The 17,805-nt window shown below is 49.6% G+C and overlaps 1 protein-coding gene across 2 annotated transcripts in view; it reads left to right on the top strand.

Annotated features, from left to right (window-relative positions):
• The window catches only part of TMEM8B (transmembrane protein 8B), a 28,427-nt gene that overhangs the window by 5,238 nt on the left and 5,384 nt on the right, over positions 1 to 17,805 (top strand). For both annotated transcript variants that reach the window (XM_027105531.1, XM_027105530.1), the window contains exons 2-10: positions 452 to 641; positions 1,017 to 1,224; positions 7,168 to 7,301; positions 7,594 to 7,862; positions 8,443 to 8,768; positions 11,738 to 11,831; positions 11,989 to 12,112; positions 12,191 to 12,333; positions 12,547 to 12,725. In XM_027105531.1, the coding sequence (XP_026961332.1) occupies positions 452 to 641; positions 1,017 to 1,224; positions 7,168 to 7,301; positions 7,594 to 7,862; positions 8,443 to 8,768; positions 11,738 to 11,831; positions 11,989 to 12,112; positions 12,191 to 12,333; positions 12,547 to 12,725 (1,667 nt within the window). The remainder of the gene's footprint in view (positions 1 to 451; positions 642 to 1,016; positions 1,225 to 7,167; positions 7,302 to 7,593; positions 7,863 to 8,442; positions 8,769 to 11,737; positions 11,832 to 11,988; positions 12,113 to 12,190; positions 12,334 to 12,546; positions 12,726 to 17,805) is intronic.

The raw sequence follows: 17,805 nt of genomic DNA, 5'->3' as shown, positions 1-17,805 counted from the left end.
CACACACACACACACACACACACACACACACACACACACACACACACGCACACACACGCGCACACAAACGCGCGTACACGCACGCACGCGTGTGCACCATCCACAGCTGTTTTGTTAGGCTTGGTACGAGGAGAACAATGGCTCCTAAGTGAGGGGCAGCTGTGGGGTCCTCAAGAGGGTTCTGGTTTTGCATTTAGACAGATCAAGGTTTGAATCCTCAGTTTGGTCTAGCGTTAAGCCTCAGTTTCCTTATCTGTAAAGAGAGGTCATTTTTCCCAAGATCACTGTAAGGTTGAAAGCAAATGATGGCAAGGGCAGCATGAGACCCAGTTCCCGGGCAGAGGAGAACCTTTGCTGAGTCGGTGCTGTGGGTGAGGCAGCTTGGTGTGCCTGGGGCTTGCTGGGAATGGCCTGTCCTACTTTGCTCCTTTCTCTTCCGCCTGCTCCCCAGGAGGCCTCTTCCTGACTGACTACTCCACCTGCTCACCCCGCAAGCTGAGTCCCTTCCGCTCCTTCGCCAGCACCGAGCTCTTCCACTTCCATGTTCCCGAAGACACATTCCTGGCCGTGTGGAACCTCATCATCTTCAAAGAGCAGGGGGGAACCTTTGGGGACCACTGCCCAGACCAAAGTGTGACTGTGTGAGCGTCTGAGTTAACCTCCTGACCCCTGCTTCCAACCCCAGGCCACTTTCCAAATGAAAATGCGAGTTCAGGAGATCAGCTGACCTCCTGACCCTGACCCCTGACCCTTGTCCGGATTGAAGTGTGACTGGCTGAGGGCCAAGACCTCTGTCTCCTGACCATTCCTGGCTACTGTATGACTGTTTGAGCGCCCGAGCTGATCTTTTGCCCCTTATGTTCTGACCCCTGACCTGGAACCACTTTGTTGTGTGGGTCGGTATAGGGAATCCACTTGTTTTACTGGTGATAAATGACAGTTCTCCTTTCTTTCCCCCGTTTTCCATGTCCCACCCCATTGCCTGCTTTCCTCTTCTCTTCATTCTGGTCCCCCAGGTATTTCCGTTCTGGGGCACCCCCTGTCATCAATCCCCTGCACACACACTTCCCAGGGGATACGGCTGTGCCTGGGGTTTTCTCACTGACTCTCAGCTGGACACTGCCCAACCGCACCTCTGGCATCTTTAACGTCAGCAGCCCCTTACCTGGGGACTGGTTCTTGGCTGCCCACCTGCCCCGGACCCACGGCCACATCTCTGTCAAGGTGGGTTGATACTGTCCAGGGTAGGAGGGGCCAGAGCTGCTTCTCCATCTCTGGGCTACCTGGCACACCAGCCTTGTGCCAGAGTGGGCAACAGCATAAGGGTGGCTGGCGTGGGGCATAGCTAGAGGTCAGCCGGTCACCTGGTGGGTCAAGACTAGTCTTGTTCTACGTCTTGGTTGGTGATAGCCCCGCAGACTCTTGTAGGCTTTAGCCCAGTCGTTAGTCCATTTGGGAGTATACGTTCCTCTTCTATCATAATTTTAGCTCCTGACACCTTATGGAAGATGTTAAGAGAATACTCGGGGGCAGGGAAGCCCCTTCCTGTTAAGAAGCGGCTTTGGGCGCCTGGCGTCCAACCTGATTGTTGACGCTCTTTCCCCCAAACATCGGCAGTGATTTCATAGAGCAGAGTTTGTTAAAGTCTCCAGTGTTGTAGGGTTGAGGTCAGGCTGCTTCTCCATTCTGGTTTGGAGGGGAAGGAAATGCTGCAGAGTTTTCCTGCCACTCCCAGGCACTGGGCAGGCTAGACCTCTTCATTACTGTGAGAGGACCTGAAGGTTTCTTGCTCCTGTCCACTGGTGGGAAGGGGGGTGGGATGTGGTGGCCATGTCAGAGTGGGATGGCCACGGGTGTGGGGTCAGTGGTAACGGCAAAGGGCCAAGCGTGAGCTGAGCAGGATTTAAAGAACAGGACATGAAGAACAAGAAAGTGAGTAGGGTTTGGCCACTGAGAATTGGGAGAGGCAGTCAGGTGAGGATTTGAGAGGCCAGTCAGGTGAGGATTTGACCTGGCCATCTCTCTCCAGGGTGAGTTCCTTGAGGGCAGGGGCCCCGGACTGTGTCAGACTCCCCTCTCCTCCTTCTGCTGAGGCCCAGCGTTCAGAGGTGTTATAATGCTTTTGAATGAGCTGAGAATTACACAGGGACAAGTGTATGGGCACTGCTGTTGTCAGAGATGGGAACTCAGGCTGAGGGAGCATCTCGAGGCCTCAGTGATAGGCCAGTTTTTCCTGAGAGTGATGTACGGGAGAATCTCCTCTGCAGGCCTGGGAGCCCTCTGGGTGAGAGCATGTTGCGAACTTGCCCGGAAGTGGCTCTGGGTTCTAGGTTCTTGACTCCCATCCGAACCAAGTGTTCTTCTATTAGGAGGAATGTCTTCTTAGGTCTTTGGCCAAATCCCAAAGAGCCTGTTCCTGGTCCCAGCTCTGATTCTTGACTCTCTTTGTGAGAAGAGAAAATCTTTCTGAAGCCCTGCTGTAGTATCCAACAACCTTTCTGACTGAGCAGGAGGAATCTGGCGCCTAGGCCTGGGCTGGGATTATGGGAGCTGAAGCCTGGTTAGGAGAGGTCAGAACCAGGCTTGACGTGCCCGTTTGCATCTAGATATAGCGAGTGGGGCCTGGGGAACTTGGCACTTCAAGCTGGAGCCCTACCCCGTAGAGATCCCTGGGGTGTGGTGAGATTAGAGAGAAGAGGGTGCAGTTACCCTGTGACTGGCAGCTGTGTGTGGACCCCACGAGAGACAGAGCTCTCCAGTCAGGCCTGTTCTAGAGGTTGGGGGGTAAGATCTTCTTTGTGTTTCCTCTAAGAATTTGGTTATCTTCTGGAATCTTACATGGGCCTGTAGGGCTTCTTAAGTTCTCTGGTTAATTCCCTAGAATCAAGCCTATGGCTGGGTTGTCCAGAGCATTCCTCTAGGGCTCCGTCTTCTCTGCTTGCTTCGTCCTCGTCCCATCGTCCTGACTTCCCATAAGGCTTGGCCAACACAGGAAGTTATTGTGGGTTCAGGGATATCCTTGGGTGGGGACTGAATGGTCCCAGCGTAAGAAGGCAGCACTGTTCCTCAGCTTTGGGGACGAGTTCAGGCCTCCCTTTAGACCTTAGTCTTTGAGCACCTGCTTTGTCCCAGGCCTTGGGTTGGGTGCTAGGGACACAGATAAATAAGATGTATACTAGTGAGATACAGGAGGTTTTAAGAGGACAAAGGAGAGGTGGATAACTCAGCTTGGTAGTGTGGTGGGGAGTTGGTTTTAGGAAACTGTTAGGAAGTGAGACCTGCTGTTGAGGAAGCAGGGAAGGGCATTCTAGGTGGTGGGAGTAGCATGGGCTAAAGCTTAGAAGGGAGAACTGAAGTGGTTCAGTGTGGGGCAGGCGTTGGGGTGAGTGAGGGAGCTGGAGGGGTGAACAGAGGCCAGATCAGGAAGGGCCTAGAAGTTTGAACTTTATCCCGAGAGTGATAGGGAGCCTTAAGAGGTTGTAAAAGGGAAGTGACTAATCTGGTCCAGGCCACTCTCCTGGGCTGTGGTCCCACACTTCTGCTGGCCTCTGTATTATTCACTACTGTATTCCTAGCGCCCAGCACAGAGCCTGGCACGTGGTGGGGGCTGGGCAAATTTTTGTTGCCCTTGTGCCATCTTCTCAAACTCGTGTTTCCAAAGCTGATCTCATTTTTCCTCCTTTCCTTTTCTCCTTCTTTCTGTCAGCCACTTCTGTCTTGACCTGTGCCCTCTATCTCCTTACCTTTCCTGTGTGGCGCATGTGTTCCTCCTGTGGTGTCCAGCTGCCAGTCTGCCCTGAAGGGCTGCCCTTTGGCTTGTGGGTAACATCTGGCACCCAAATGGCTTATTAGGGGAAGTTCTCCAAATATCTGGGGCACAGTTCTCCTTGAACTCCCCAGCTTCCTCTCCCCAGCTCCAAGATTTGAAAGTAAGTGAAAGCAGATAAAAGAATGAAAACAACAATAAGGAAAGAAAAGGAGCAGATTGTACAGAAGAAAGGATTCAGTTGAATCCACCCGCTAGGACCAAGTGTGGCTCAGTATCTCAACTGAAGTGGTTCAGATCTGCTAACAGTCTTCCTTCTGTTCTTCTTCCTCCTTCTAAATTATTTTATTTGTATTTCAAATAGGTAATATATGCACCCGGTACAACATTCGAAAGGTACAAAAGGCATACAGTGAAAAGTAAGTCTTCCTCTTCCCTTTGTCCCCTTTCAGTCCCCACGTTTCCTCTCCAGAGCTGACTAGTAACTAGCTGTTACCTAGTTCCTTATATTACTCTTTCCTCCTTGAAACATTTTCTCCACTTGTCCTTTGTGACTTTACAGAACTGTCCAGTTTTCCTCCTGCCCACCGCCCACTCCTCTGTCTCCTTTCCTGGCTTCTCCTCTGCTTGATCTCTTCACGTGTGGTACCCCAAAGCTTGGTCCTGGGACAACTCCTTTTTATTTCTTCATTCTCTTGCTAGGTGTCTCCAGCACAACAGTTTTAAATACCACCTATAAGTTCATGTCTTCCAGGTGTATTAAGTGAGTTCAAATTTCTTTGAATCTCAGACTTTATATCCAGTGGCTTCCTTGACATCTCTGATTGGATGTCTAAGACCAGTCTCAAACTTAGCAAGTACATATCCAAACAAAGCCTCAAGTCGAAATCTCTTTAATTCCTATTTCACTTCTCCCAGTCTAAGCCTCTTTGTTCTCTAATCTTCTTCTCAGTAAATGGCACTGCCATTCACCAGTTGCTCAAGCCCCAAATTTAGGTGTCATACTTGATTCTTCTTTTTCCCTTATTTCCCCACAACTAATCCATAAAGAAAAAGTATTGTTGACTCTACTTCTAAAGGATGCCCTGGATGCATCTACGTCTGTTTCCACTCTTAGCACACCTTCCCTTGGTCGTCTGCTGGGCCAAAACAGTAATCTCCTAAGTGGTCTCCCTGCTTCCACTCTTGTCCCCTGCCATCTCTCCAGTGCTCACCTACTTCCATGTTGATTGGTGCTAGCTAACTGTGGGCCGGAGCTGTGCCGAGTGCTGGAGTATTCCCACAGAGAAGGCCAAGATCTTTGGGCATCTTCAGTCTACAGGCCTCACCCAGAGGCTCAGGCCTTACTAAAGAAACTCAGCCCACCTATACTGGGACAGTCTAGGAATCAATCTAAGGCCTTCCACTCCAGCTTCTTTCAGACCGCTTCTCACTCCACTTCTCACTTTTGGCCCTCCTGGTCCCCTGGTCCCTTGCTTTGGTTCTGTTGCTTCCAAGAGCGCGGACGTTGACTGAGTTTGGATTTTCTCACTTGGCTTCCGCCTTGGCAGCTCTTGAGGACCTGACTTCTGCTGCCCTTCCTGTGGTTCCATTACGGGATGAAGGTCCCTGCTGCACCTTCCCTGGTCTCCACTGACTGAATGCTCCCGTGCACAATAGGAAGGTGTTAGACATGCACATTATACAGTTTAAGGAAGGAGCACATCTTAAATAGAGAGGTCATGTCCACTGATCTTTTAGTTAGGGCAACAGCAAGCAAAATGTGGAAGAAAGTGTTTCTTCCCTCTGGACTGTATAGTAAGGACGGGGGCTGTCTCCCGAGTGTGAGTCCCCACCCTTAGGGCTTATTCACCACAAGATTATTGTGGTGGTGATTCCTACGTTAGGAGGTGGGGTTGATGAAATAACTTGTGAGAGTATTTCTGGTCCTTAGGGCTTGACACAAAAGATGAGGGACATCTGCTTTGGAAATCAGAGATGGAGGTCTCTGTGCAACGAGGTGGGTTCAGGAGCTCTCTGAAGGGACCTCTTTTTGACACCTGTTCTTTAACTCAACAGATATTTTCTAGCACCTAGTGTGTGCCAGGTGGTGTGCTAGGTATTGGGGGTGCAGTGATGCAAAAGGTACAGGAAAATTCCAGGCAGAGGGTAAGGAGATATTCCAGCCTGGCATCCATCAAGGCCCCCTTCCAACCTTGTGGAGCTTTGCTAGAAGTCAGCAAACAAACAAACAGACAAAACAAAACAAAACAAAAGTCAGCAAACAAGCCTTGGCTGGCTTTTTCCGTGGCATGGAACTCAGTGGGATGTCAAAGCCTGGAATTCTTGTCCCAGGTCAAGGCTAATGGTATGTCTCGGTCAGAACAACCACATAAGTGAACAGTGGCCTCTAGTTTATTGGGCCAGCATAAGACCGTTTGTCCAGAAGATGAGAGAAGCCTAATCAGGAGCCCCCCTCCCCTGAACTGCTAGGATCGAGGGCCCAGAGAGCTGCAAATGCCACAGAAGAGGAGCCGGAATTAATGGGCCCATCCTCACTGGAGATGCTGCAGGGCCAGAGTGGTGTCCTCCCAAGTAGAGAAGTGTTAGGGATTTTATCCAGAAGAGTAGCTCGGGGAGATGTGGCGGTTCTCCTCCAGTGGCAGAGGAAACCCAGACTGAGGCAAAAGGAGCAGATGTATCTGTGGGCCCCTGAGGCAGAGCGGTGGTTGGGGGACAGAAGATAGGCTTTGGCTTTGTACAGGTCAGAGCTGCCCCCAGCTGGGTTGATTCACTTATTCATTCATTTATTCAGCAAACATTCATCTGTGAGGGGTGCACTTTACTTTAGGCTCTGTGTCTGGGGGAACAAAATAAGACCAGGTTCCTTTTCTCAAGTTACCTGTAGTCTGGAGGTCCCTTGGGAGGCAGAGTGGCTCTTCCCTGGGGGTATTAAAGCAGAGGCTGGACAAGCACTTGGGAGGGGCAGGTGGAGAATAAAGGAAATTAAAGATTCGGTTGGGGGAAGCGGGGAGGTTTGGACTGGAAGCCTTTAAGGGGCTTTCTAGTGCCCTTGGAGTGCTAGTGTTCTACGTTCCTGAGGGCTTGGGGGGGGAATGAGGTGGTTTGAAATACCTTGAGGGGCTGTCCAGGAATGCTCAGGAGTTGGGGTTACTGGAGGTGGGGAAGGGAAGGCCTGACTGTCAGGAAGGGCCCAGTTTTGAGTCCCTAAACCTCAGCCAATGCTGAGGATCCCAGCAGATCCTGCAGACCTAGGAGGGACCCAGAGCTTAGAGGACTGCGGTCACAGCCCCAGAAGCAGGAGGGCCAGAGGAGGTTTGTCCTCCGCTTCAGCAGGCTGTTCGCCGCCATTTAGTAGCACCTCGCTGTCTCCCCTCCCGCCACCCCTGCTTGTGTCCCAGGGTCTCCAGGATGAGTGTCAGTACCTCCTTCAGCCGCAGCTGATCGTCCGGCGTTTGTTGGACGTGGCTGTGCTGGTGCCTGGGCGACCCTCTGAGCAGACCCTCTCCCTCCACAATCGCTCAGCCCTGTACAAGTAAGTCAAATACTGCCCCACACCGGGCCCTTCCCATGTTCCTTCCCCGGCCTTAGCCTACCTGCTGATCTTCCTTTCCCTCTGGCCAGCCTGGACTGCTGAGCTACCCAGAGCCCCAGGGTGACTCCCACCCCCTGCCTCCCCCTCTCCCAGCACAGAGGGGAAGACCCGAAAAGGCCTCCGGTTTTTCTGTCCCCTACTCCTCCCTTCTTCCCAGTGTCTCCCTCATCCTGTGTCCCTCTCACTTCTCTGTACCCCGTCTTTTCTCACCTCCAACCTCCCCTCTGCCCAGGGTCTTTGTGCCCAGCTTCACTTACAGGGTTTCAGCGCAGCTGGTGTGCGTGGGGGGCCGCGGGGCATCCGCCTGCCCCCTGACGCTGCGCCTACGTCCCAAGGCCCCACCCCTGCACAACTCAAGCTCTGTGGCCTGTGGAGGTGCCTCGGTATGCCAGCTGGAGCTGGCACTGCCCCCGTGGGGGCACTGGGTCTACGTGCGTGTGGAGACACCATCCCGGGGCCCTGACAGGACCGTCTGCTTCCAGCTGTGTGTGCGGTTGCAAGGTCAGAAGCCCCACACCTGCGCCAGCCACCCAGCTTGTGCCGACTTCTGTGGCTGGGAGGAGGCAGGCACAGTGGCTGTGTTCACTGGTCCTCGGCCACGTGCCTACGACCTCCCCGGCCCAGCCCAGGCTCCTTTACTCGCCAAAGCCCTCCCACTTGGAGCTTCAAGTCATTGGAAGACCATCAGATCTTTTCTTGGTACCTGACTTGGGGCTCACTAAGGGACCTCATTACTCTCCTTGATTTAATCTCAGTGTCCTGGAGTAGGCAGGGGACAGCTAGGACTTCTGGGACATGGTCCTTGCCAAAGCCCTTGCAAGTCAGTGAGAGGGTCCATCACCTGTTTCAGCAGTGTCCTCACTGCCCGTGGGGTGGGAGAGATGACCTTGAGTCCCTCCAACATGACATTCCATTAGCTGTGACCACTAGGGAGCCCCTGGACCCTGTCCTGTGGCCTTAGATGCCAGACGCCAAAGGGACGTTCGATTCCAGTTCTTAGCCTCCCCACCCTTTGTTATGTGGTGGGGCTGCAGGGCTGTGAGGGCGGCAGGCCCCAGCTCTGATTTCCTCTGCCCCACAGAGTGCCCACAGCCCAGCCTGTCCCGTGCCCTGGTCCCCGGAGCTGCCATGAACATGCCCCAGTCACTGGGCAACCAGCCACTGCCCCCAGAGCTGTCATCCCTCGGGGCCCCTGCTGAGGGGCCCGGGGCCACATCCCCACCTGAGCACTGCTGGCCAGTGCGCCCGACGCTGCGCAATGAGCTGGACACCTTCTCCGTCCACTTCTACGTCTTCTTTGGCCCCAGCGTGGCCCTCCCCCCTGAACGCCCAGCTGTGTTTGCCCTGAGGCTGCTACCAGTGCTGGACAGCGGAGGCGTCCTCAGCCTGGAGCTCCAGCTCAACGTGGTACTATTTGTGGAGAGCGGGGAAGTCGCCCTTTGGGGGAACCCGAAGGGGAAGGTGTCGGGGTGAAGGGGCCCTTACCTCCTCCAGAAAGCCTGTCTAGGTTGCTTTCACCTTTCATGGTTAGAGACCATGCCTCAGCCCAATTCTGGTCAACAAACATGCCCTGAGTATTTACTACACATGGGCTGGGTCAGTCAGGGCAGCTGAGCGGTCTGGATTTTCCCAGTTGTATAGGCTTACTTGCCACTCACTAAGGGCCTCTCTCTATGGCAGGTGTTTACTTTTTTTCGCATATCTCCTGTGATGGGGAGCTCACCACCTCTTGAGGCCACTCTGATTGCTAGAGGCATTCTTGGCATTCCATCAAAGTCTGCCTCCATGGATTTTTACCCACTGACCTTTGTTTTGCCCCAGAAGCTATATCCAGTAGTCTACCCCGTCCTTTTTTTTTTTTTTTAATAGACATTTTTCAGAGCAGTTTTAGGCTTACAGAAAATTGAGGAAAGTACAGAGAGTTCCCCTCTTTCCCCACACAGTGTCCTCTATTACTCACGTCTTGCATTGGTGTGGTACATTTGTTGCATCCCTATCCAATTTTAACAGCCCTTTGGATGCCTCTCAGCCTCGCCAAAGCTGAACAGCCTCAGCATCTTAGACTTCTCATCCTCTGCTGTCTCCTCTGGTCATACTTCTGGTCATCATGCCTCTGAACTAAGTGATCCAAGGTGGTCTGACCTGGGTGGCAGGCAGCATTTGTGCAGCCTGAGATCAAGTTACCTCTTTCAGCTGCTGCCTCACACTGTGGGATCACCTGAGGCTTGTGGTGGACTAAGACCTCTGGATCTTTTTCCTTTTCTTCCTTTTTTTGCTTCAAAACAATTGTATACTTTTTTATTATAAAAATAATAGGATCACATATAAAGGCTTCGGAAAATAGAGGAAGATACCTCCATAACACAACTGCTTAGCTTTTTGGTATATGTCCTCCTAGTCCTTATCCACATTAACTGATGTGTTTATCTAGTTGTAACCAAGGACCATGCACATTTTCATGCCCTGAGCTTGGTTCATGTGAACCGCTGCCAATACCTATCTCATATTTTTGCAGCACACTTTTTAACCTGAATGGAAGAATTTATGTCTATCTTTGAGACATTGCCTAACACTGGTTTGGACCTTGCATCTTCACTGCTTTGTGTAATTCACACACTTGAAAAGCTGGCCTTCTAAACCTCTTAGTCATTATTTTCAGCACTGAACAAGACTGGGCCGAGGGCAGAACCCTGTGTCAGGCCATTGGCAACTGTCTTGGGTTGGCGTTGATCTAATTATTTATCTACTGTTCCCTCAGCCAAAAATCCTTTTAACTTTACTATCCCTCAGCTCTGGGGCAGGGATCATTTTCCTATCACCCACCTGAGACCTGGTCTGTCTTGAGGTGGTATTTTATGGGACATGGCGCAGAACTTTCTAGTGATCCTCCTGGTCAGGACAGAGCTGACTCTTCAACCCCAAGATGTTCCTTATTTTCATACTCAAATTCTCTGTGTTCTGGCTAAGACTGTATATGTTTTGTGTTTGCTTATCGCCATGCCTTTGGGCAATGACAGTGAAGTCTTGATTTGACCTTGAAACTATAGAGCCTATGTCAGAGACCAGTCCCACCCATACTGACTCTTCCTTAGGATCCTGAGAGGAGAGGCCCACCTCCCCTGCTGCTTTGCCCTGTCTTTCTCTGCATTCTTGTCTATTTTCTCTAAAAGGCATCTGCTTACATTCCAGCCATCTGCATGCTATGACACTGCTGCACACCTCAGACAGCCTGTTCTATTTATTCTGAAAGGTATATTGGCACACCTACTCTGATCTTTTCCTCAAGTATTTTGATGTTTTCCCTTGGGTCAAAACTGGACACTTGGCTCAGAGAACTGCATACCTAGAAAACATTTTTTCTTTGGCTCCCACCAGAATGGCTTTTGCTGAAAAATACTTTGGCATATAGCCCTGGGCTTGCATTGAGGGAAGTTATGAACAAGTTGTATGAAATTCACTCTTGCAGCTAAGGATAGGAGGTGGGGCAGCACACAGTGCTTCTTTGATGTGAATTTAACTGAGAACCACCCTTTTGGGTGCAGTGCTTCTCCTGAGACTCTAACTTTTATCTTGTGGACTCACAAATGTGGTAACTCACGTTTCCTTCCTTGCTTTGGTTGCTTGGAAGTCAGCAAATATATGGCCCACATCTAGGGACAGATTTGTAAATTTCCCTCATGTATTTATTTTATCCTGTTATATGTATTTAATAAGCTGCCTCAAATCCTTCTTGAATGAGGTGAGCTTATGGCATCCTGTTACCTTTATTCTTGTAGACAACCCTTTCCCTTTACTCCTATGGATATCCAGTTTCTTTTAATCCCAGCCAGCTTGCTACATTTAATCCCATAGGCGTTCTATTACCACTGCTCAGTACCTAGAATTATTTCACCTGAGGAAGAGTGCATTTCTTTACATGCCTCCCACCTTCAAGGCCAAGGTGAAGATGTGAAGATGACTGACAAACCTTACAATCACCTTTGTTTACAACTAGTGTCTACATCCAGCAACAGTGCTCTTCCCCTTCCCCCCATCAAGCTAGATAGGACTGAAAAAGTGGGTGTTGTCTCTTGCCTAGACAGAATTTAAACAATTCTTCCCAAAGAAAGGACTCAGAAGTGGCCTTGCCTTCTCATCAGTCTTTGAAAGATCTCTGCTGTGGAAGATCTGGTGTTTCCGTTTTTTTGTTGTAAGAACGAGGAGGTGAGGGGTGGGGAGGGTGCTTCCGTGTGGAGAGCACCTGCAGGAATGGGATGTCCAGTGAGGGCCTGGAGGGGTTTCTGGGGAGGGGTTAAGAGGTGGAGGAGTCTGGCGGGGGTGCTGGTGGGAGGACTTAGAGGGTGTGGCCGCCTCATCTTTATACCCGCCCTGCCCAGAGCTCCCTGCGCCAGGAAAATGTGACAGTGTTCGGATGCCTGACTCACGAGGTGCCCTTGAGCCTGGGGGATGCAGCAATGACTTGTTCCAAAGGTGGAGTGAGGAACCGGGGAAGGAGTGGGGGCTGGAAGTCGGGGGCAGGGGGGTGGGTATGGAGGAAGGATGGGCTAGGGCGTCTGGGAACTGGGGGCAGGCGGGTGAGGGTTCTTTAGGTCCTGACCCCACACTGACTCCTCCCTTCTCCCCTCAGAGTCCCTGGCCGGCTTCCTCCTCACGGTCAGTGCCACCTCCCGAGTGGCCAGGCTGCGAATCCCGTTCCCGCAGACGGGGACCTGGTTCCTGACCCTGCGCTCCCTCTGTGGGGTGGGGCCTCGGTGAGCGGGGCGGGGCGCGGCGGGGCGGGGCGGGGCGCGGCTGCGCCCGGGCCCGGTTGATTGGCAGTTTGTGCGCAGGTTCGTGAGGTGCCGGAACGCGACGGCCGAGGTGCGGTTGCGCACTTTCCTGTCCCCGTGCGTGGACGACTGCGGGCCCTACGGCCAGTGCAAGCTGCTGCGCACGCATAACTACCTGTACGCGGCCTGCGAGTGCAAGGCCGGTGAGCCGGCTGGGCTGGCGAGGGACCCCACCCGGGGCGGTCGGAAGGGAGGCGGCACCCTCAGTAGCCGGGTTTGAGGGGGGGCGGGGTCAGGGTGGGACCAGCCTCCTCTGGCCTTGGCGTCGGGCTTGAGCAGAGACCACCAGCGGAAGTATCTGCTGAAGCGCGGGCTGCCTTCTCACCTCTTCCACCCTGTGCCCCTCCCATCCGCAGGATGGCGGGGATGGGGCTGCACCGACAGTGCGGATGCGCTCACCTACGGATTCCAGCTTCTGTCCACGTTACTGCTCTGCCTGAGCAACCTCATGTTTTTGCCCCCCGTGGTCCTGGCCATTCGGAGCCGATATGTGCTGGAAGCGGCTGTCTACACCTTCACCATGTTCTTCTCCACGGTATGCGGTGGCGTCTGTGTCTTTCACCGAGTCCTTATCCGTGGTGGTGGGTTAGAGTGTACATTTCCACCACGGGGTTTGGGGATGTCTACACCTTCATGGTATGAGAATGTCTCCTCTTCACTGTACAGCAGTGCTTCCTGACCGCTTCGTATCATGGCATGCGAACGTGATAATTTTTATAAGGCACATTGGGATATATGAGCAAGGCTGTTTGCGACTTAAGATAACAGTCACTGGAGACAGTGTGGGGTCTCCAGCGACCCGCACCCTGCCTGTCCACTCTAAGGGCTGAGGGGACCTTTACCTCAACACACTGGCTGAGAAACTCTGACCTACAATTTGGAATTGTGTCTACACAAATCCCCTGAGATGCTACATCTAGGGATCTTTTCATCTCATCCCTGGGCTCTTGGTATCTTGTGATGTACAGTGCCTGCCTATGAGCACTGCAAACATCTTAGATGGATTCAGACTTTTCCACATGTCTTAGCAACAAAGATATCACAAAAACCAATACATGCCTCTCTGTTGTCCAGTATTAATAGATCAGACATATATCCAAATTACAAAAATCCTACTTATCATCTAGGAGAAAGTGAGGGGCAAATGTCCTGAAACTGAGTCATGTTCTAGGGCCCTGGTTATTTCTCCACAGGTGAGGAACAGTGGGCTGTAACCGAGCCATGTAGCAGGACCTTGGCCACTTAAGCTGCATGAGAACAGCACACCTCAGTTTTGTTTGACTGGTCCCCTTTTTAGACCTGCTCTGACAATGCCCCACTCTGTTTTTATATTCAACATTGTTTCTCTCGCTCTCTTTTTTTTAGTTTCAAGATCCTTTTTATATTGTTGCTCACCAAATTCCCTAGCAACAGCTCTTTCACCAGCGCACTCTTGGTTATGTGCAGATCTAATGTGGTTCACAATTAGTAAGAACACCTAAGTGTGTCAGGAGCCTGGAGCGTGTGAGGAGAGCGTATCCATTCTCCTGCACTTCACAAAGCATCCTGGGCATTGGCTTCAGGGTATTCAGTGTCAGATGACTTCTTATCTTCTGGATTTGATGGCATTTCATCCTGAAAAGACAAGACCTTCCCCTAGTAGGAACACTGGGGGAGTCGAAAGTGCCTGGCACCACATACAGTGCTTCCACTTTCTTAAATAAGGCAGTAAGCAAATGATCAAGGAAAAGATACTGGCTCTGAGGTGTTGCCTAAAGTCGTGCTCTAACTCCTGTTCTTTTTCCACACGTGCCAAAGTGTAGAGCTACTTGTGATTCATTTTTCACAGGCAGGTTTCCTGTTGTCACTCTTTCCTGTTCTTTATTTTGTTTAGACTTATTTCATTCCTCAGCAGTCTCCATTTAAGGACCCATCTTTCATATTGCAGGTATCAGCACCAGCATGGTAGGCGACAGTCTTCTTCCTTGTCTTCAAATCCAGGACAGTCTACACCTGGGAGTAGTGTGTCAGTTCCTACCCAGGGCCTGGGAGCAGACAGTAGCTTTGTTCTTCAGGAGTTTAAAATGCAAAATGTAAATAAGTAGAAAAAGCAAAACAAAACAAGCCACAAACCCAGCACTTGATTTTGTATGTAGCCGACAGTTCAGATAACTATAACAGAAAAACAACATCTACTGAATACATGCTGTGTGTCAGACAGTGCTCATCGAATCCTCCCCATAGCACTGTAATAATAGGTATTGCTATTATTATTATCCCTTTTTTGCAGATGAGAAAAGTTTACATACTTTGCCTAAGGCCTGAGGTGAGTGGTAGAACCAAACTTCGCACTCAGCCTGCCTCCAGATCCCTCTCATGTAATCACTGAGCTGTAGTGTTCCCCTTGCATAGGGCAGTGAGCGTGCATGGATACATTTCTAACCTGACTTCAGTTTCTCAGAAGTCCTGGAGTACGTGGAAATACTAACGACCTCACTTTAGTAGTTCTCAAATTCTTAAAAGATAAAAAGAGCCAATCAAAAGGTCAGGAAATATAACCAAACCAAATACAGGAAATCACAGGGAAAGTATATCAGACATTGCGGTTGTGCACCTCTGACTCATACAGTTCAAGCCACATGTCCTTCACAGTGCTAGAGGAGTCCTCATAATTGGATCCCCAAAGACCCAGACAGAGCTGACATCCTGGGGCCCCTGCAGCCTTCCTTGTCGATTGCTGAGATCCTGGCTGCAAGCCCACCTCCTCATTACCTCTTCTGTTCCTCACACCAGCACAAGTAATTCTCAGTGGCCCTTGGCAAAATCCCATGACTGTTTCCAAGAGGAAACGGAAGCAGAAAATAAGAGAACAGCAGGAAGTTTCATTCTGTCCCGAGTACAAATATCCTAATCTTTGTATGGATTGAATATATTTGCATCTTCAATTTTAAATTCTCTAGTGCCAGGATACTCTGTTTTGGAGCGTTAGACAAACTGTATAGTTATGTTATAAAAGTATAAAATTCCACAGAGAAAAACAACTTAGTATAATTTTCCAAAATTACCTTGTAAGTAAAGAAATGTCCAAAGCTGAGGAAGGTGTCAAATTAGATTATACTAATAGAAACTAGTTAGTAGTCTGAATTTCTTTTCTTAAATCTCCCAATCTTTTTGTGTTATTTCTACCACTTCTTTTTATTGCTGATGACAAAAGGAATACTAATGTAAAAATTAGTCCACAATTTTCAGTGAGACAATAGTGCAATATATATATATATATTTTTTTTTTTTTTGCATAAGGGAAAGTTTATTAGTGTGGGGATATTCTCCCATGAATATACATGGCATAAAGTATAAGATGACTGTAAGGTGACTAAAATTTACTGGGCACATACTGTGTGCCAAACATATAGGAGAGTATTCCAGACTTTCAGGGTAGAGTTTCCCAGGTGCCACTATAACTCAGCCTTCAGTAGCCCACTCCAGCTTTCGGTTAGCCAGTTGCTTCTAGGTGATGGGTAAATGGTTACACCAGTGAAATATATGGTGGTGAGCAATTTGCTTTGCCTCATTTACTATAAATTGTGCGTCCTGGTTAAGGATGGTGCTGAATGGGTGCCATGGCAATCGATAATGGCTCCTGCTCCATGAATAGTAAAGCAGGCTGAAGCACTGCAGGCAGAAGAGACAAACATATGCCTAGAATATATGATGACAAGATGCTGTCTCCTCCGGGTTGAGGAGTTTCAATGAAGCAAGCTGCCACAGGTTGTTGGCGGGTTTCCCTAGCACAGTGTGCCCCGGGAGGGAGTCGATGATGGACTTTACTGATGGCATTTTTGGACATTCAGCAGTGACAGTAGCCAGATAGGATTGGTGAAATGTAGATCGTGTTGGTCACCTCACACTGCAGTTTTATTTATTTTTATTTTTTTAATATTTATTGATTTATTTTGGCTGCACCGGGCCTTAGTTGTGGCACGTGGGATCTTTGTTGCAGCGTGCGGACTTCTTAGTTGCGGCATGTATGTGGGATCTAATTGCCTGACCAGGGATGGAACCCAGGTCCCCTGCATTGGGAGCACGGAGTCTTACCCACTGGACCACCAGGAAAGTCCCCACACTGCAGTTTTAATTTAACTCTACCCCTAAGGGTTTTCTACAACCTTAATCTCTTTGACCTTCTAGTATACTTGTAGAATAATCAGTCATAGAAGATTAGAGAGATGATATCCCCCAAAACCTCTCCACTCCAGAGACGATCTCTCCATTATTCCCCACTCTTTTTAACAATGTAGAAATTCCTAGGAGGAAATAAACCTTCAATTAATTATTTTCTTAGATGTGTCTTCAATGTTAGGTGATTCAGCTTTGCCTTTTTCCTGCTGGTATTTATCCTCTCTTATCTGAGATTGAAAGATTTATTACAAGTCCCTCTTCCAGAAGTGTTTGGGCATTTCCTTCTATATACCTGAAAGTCAGGCATATGAAACAAGTGCTTGGTGAAGTGTGAAAGGTAAAATTAATGCTTTAAAATAAAATCCAAATCATAAAACAGTATTGGGTAATTTAGTGAGCAGTAGTATGTATATCCAGTCTTGGAGGTAGAGAAATAGAAAAAGGCCAAAATATTGATTTGTTTAGGAACCAAATTAGTTCCCAATTAATCACATGTAAGAGAAAGAATTAAAAAATAAACCTTTGAGGCATATTCAAACATTAAATGGACCCACATGAAAAGTCTCTCCAAGTTTCCCAGTAAGAACTCATTTTCTCTATTTAATAATATAAAAGAGGGATTTATGTCCCCAAACTTATGAACCCTCTGAAAAGCCTGGGATACTCACTTAAAACATGATAGGGCTTCCCTGGTGGCGCAGTGGTTGAGAGTGCGCCTGCTGATGCAGGGGACGCGGGTTCGTGCCCCGGTCCGGGAAGATCCCACATGCTGTGGAGCGGCTGGGCCTGTGAGCCACGGCCACTGAGCCTGCGCGTCCGGAGCCTGTGCTCTGCAACGGGAGAGGCCACAACAGGGAGAGGCCCGCGTACCGCAAACAAAACAAAACAAAACAAAAAACCAAAAAAACATGATAATTCCAGAGCAGTCTCTTCCTGAAGGGACAACATTCTTTACCTCCAAAGTGAAGGGAAAGAAAGAGGATAGGTACACAAGTTTAAGACTTGGCAGTTTAAAATGCGAAGGAATCGAACCCAAGGTTTCCCAATGTCAATTAATATCCCTGAGTTTTCTTTTTCATTTATTTTTCTTTTTCTAAACTCCCAGCTTGTCCCTGCCCTTATGTTATTCACCCTTTCCCCTCTGCTGGTTGAAGTTACACATTTTGCAATTTGAATGACTGGATGAAATCTTCAACAGGTTCAAAAGAAACATTAGCAATTTCTTTCTCATCCTTTGTCTCTCAAGACTAAACTTTTGAGTCTGTTTTCCCATCCTGTTGGTGGCAGCTCTGCATCTGGGCTGGCTTCTGTCAGCTTTCACAGCAGACCTGCTTCAGTTTCCCACCTGCTTTCCCTAAGGTCGCTGCTGTTTCAGTGAGGTTGGGGTGTCATGGTTTGTGCTATGAGTTCGGGATATAGTGCTCCTTTTCCCTGAACTCTTCTTCCTGACCTCGCCT

The sequence above is a fragment of the Aethalodelphis obliquidens genome, unplaced genomic scaffold, assembly GCF_003676395.1.
Source record: "Aethalodelphis obliquidens isolate GAN/ISIS:26980383/991018 unplaced genomic scaffold, ASM367639v1 scaffold7, whole genome shotgun sequence".
Classification (NCBI taxonomy): domain Eukaryota; kingdom Metazoa; phylum Chordata; class Mammalia; order Artiodactyla; family Delphinidae; genus Aethalodelphis; species Aethalodelphis obliquidens.
The sequence above is the reverse complement of the archived record's forward strand: the minus strand, read 5'-3'. Positions and strand labels throughout refer to the sequence as shown.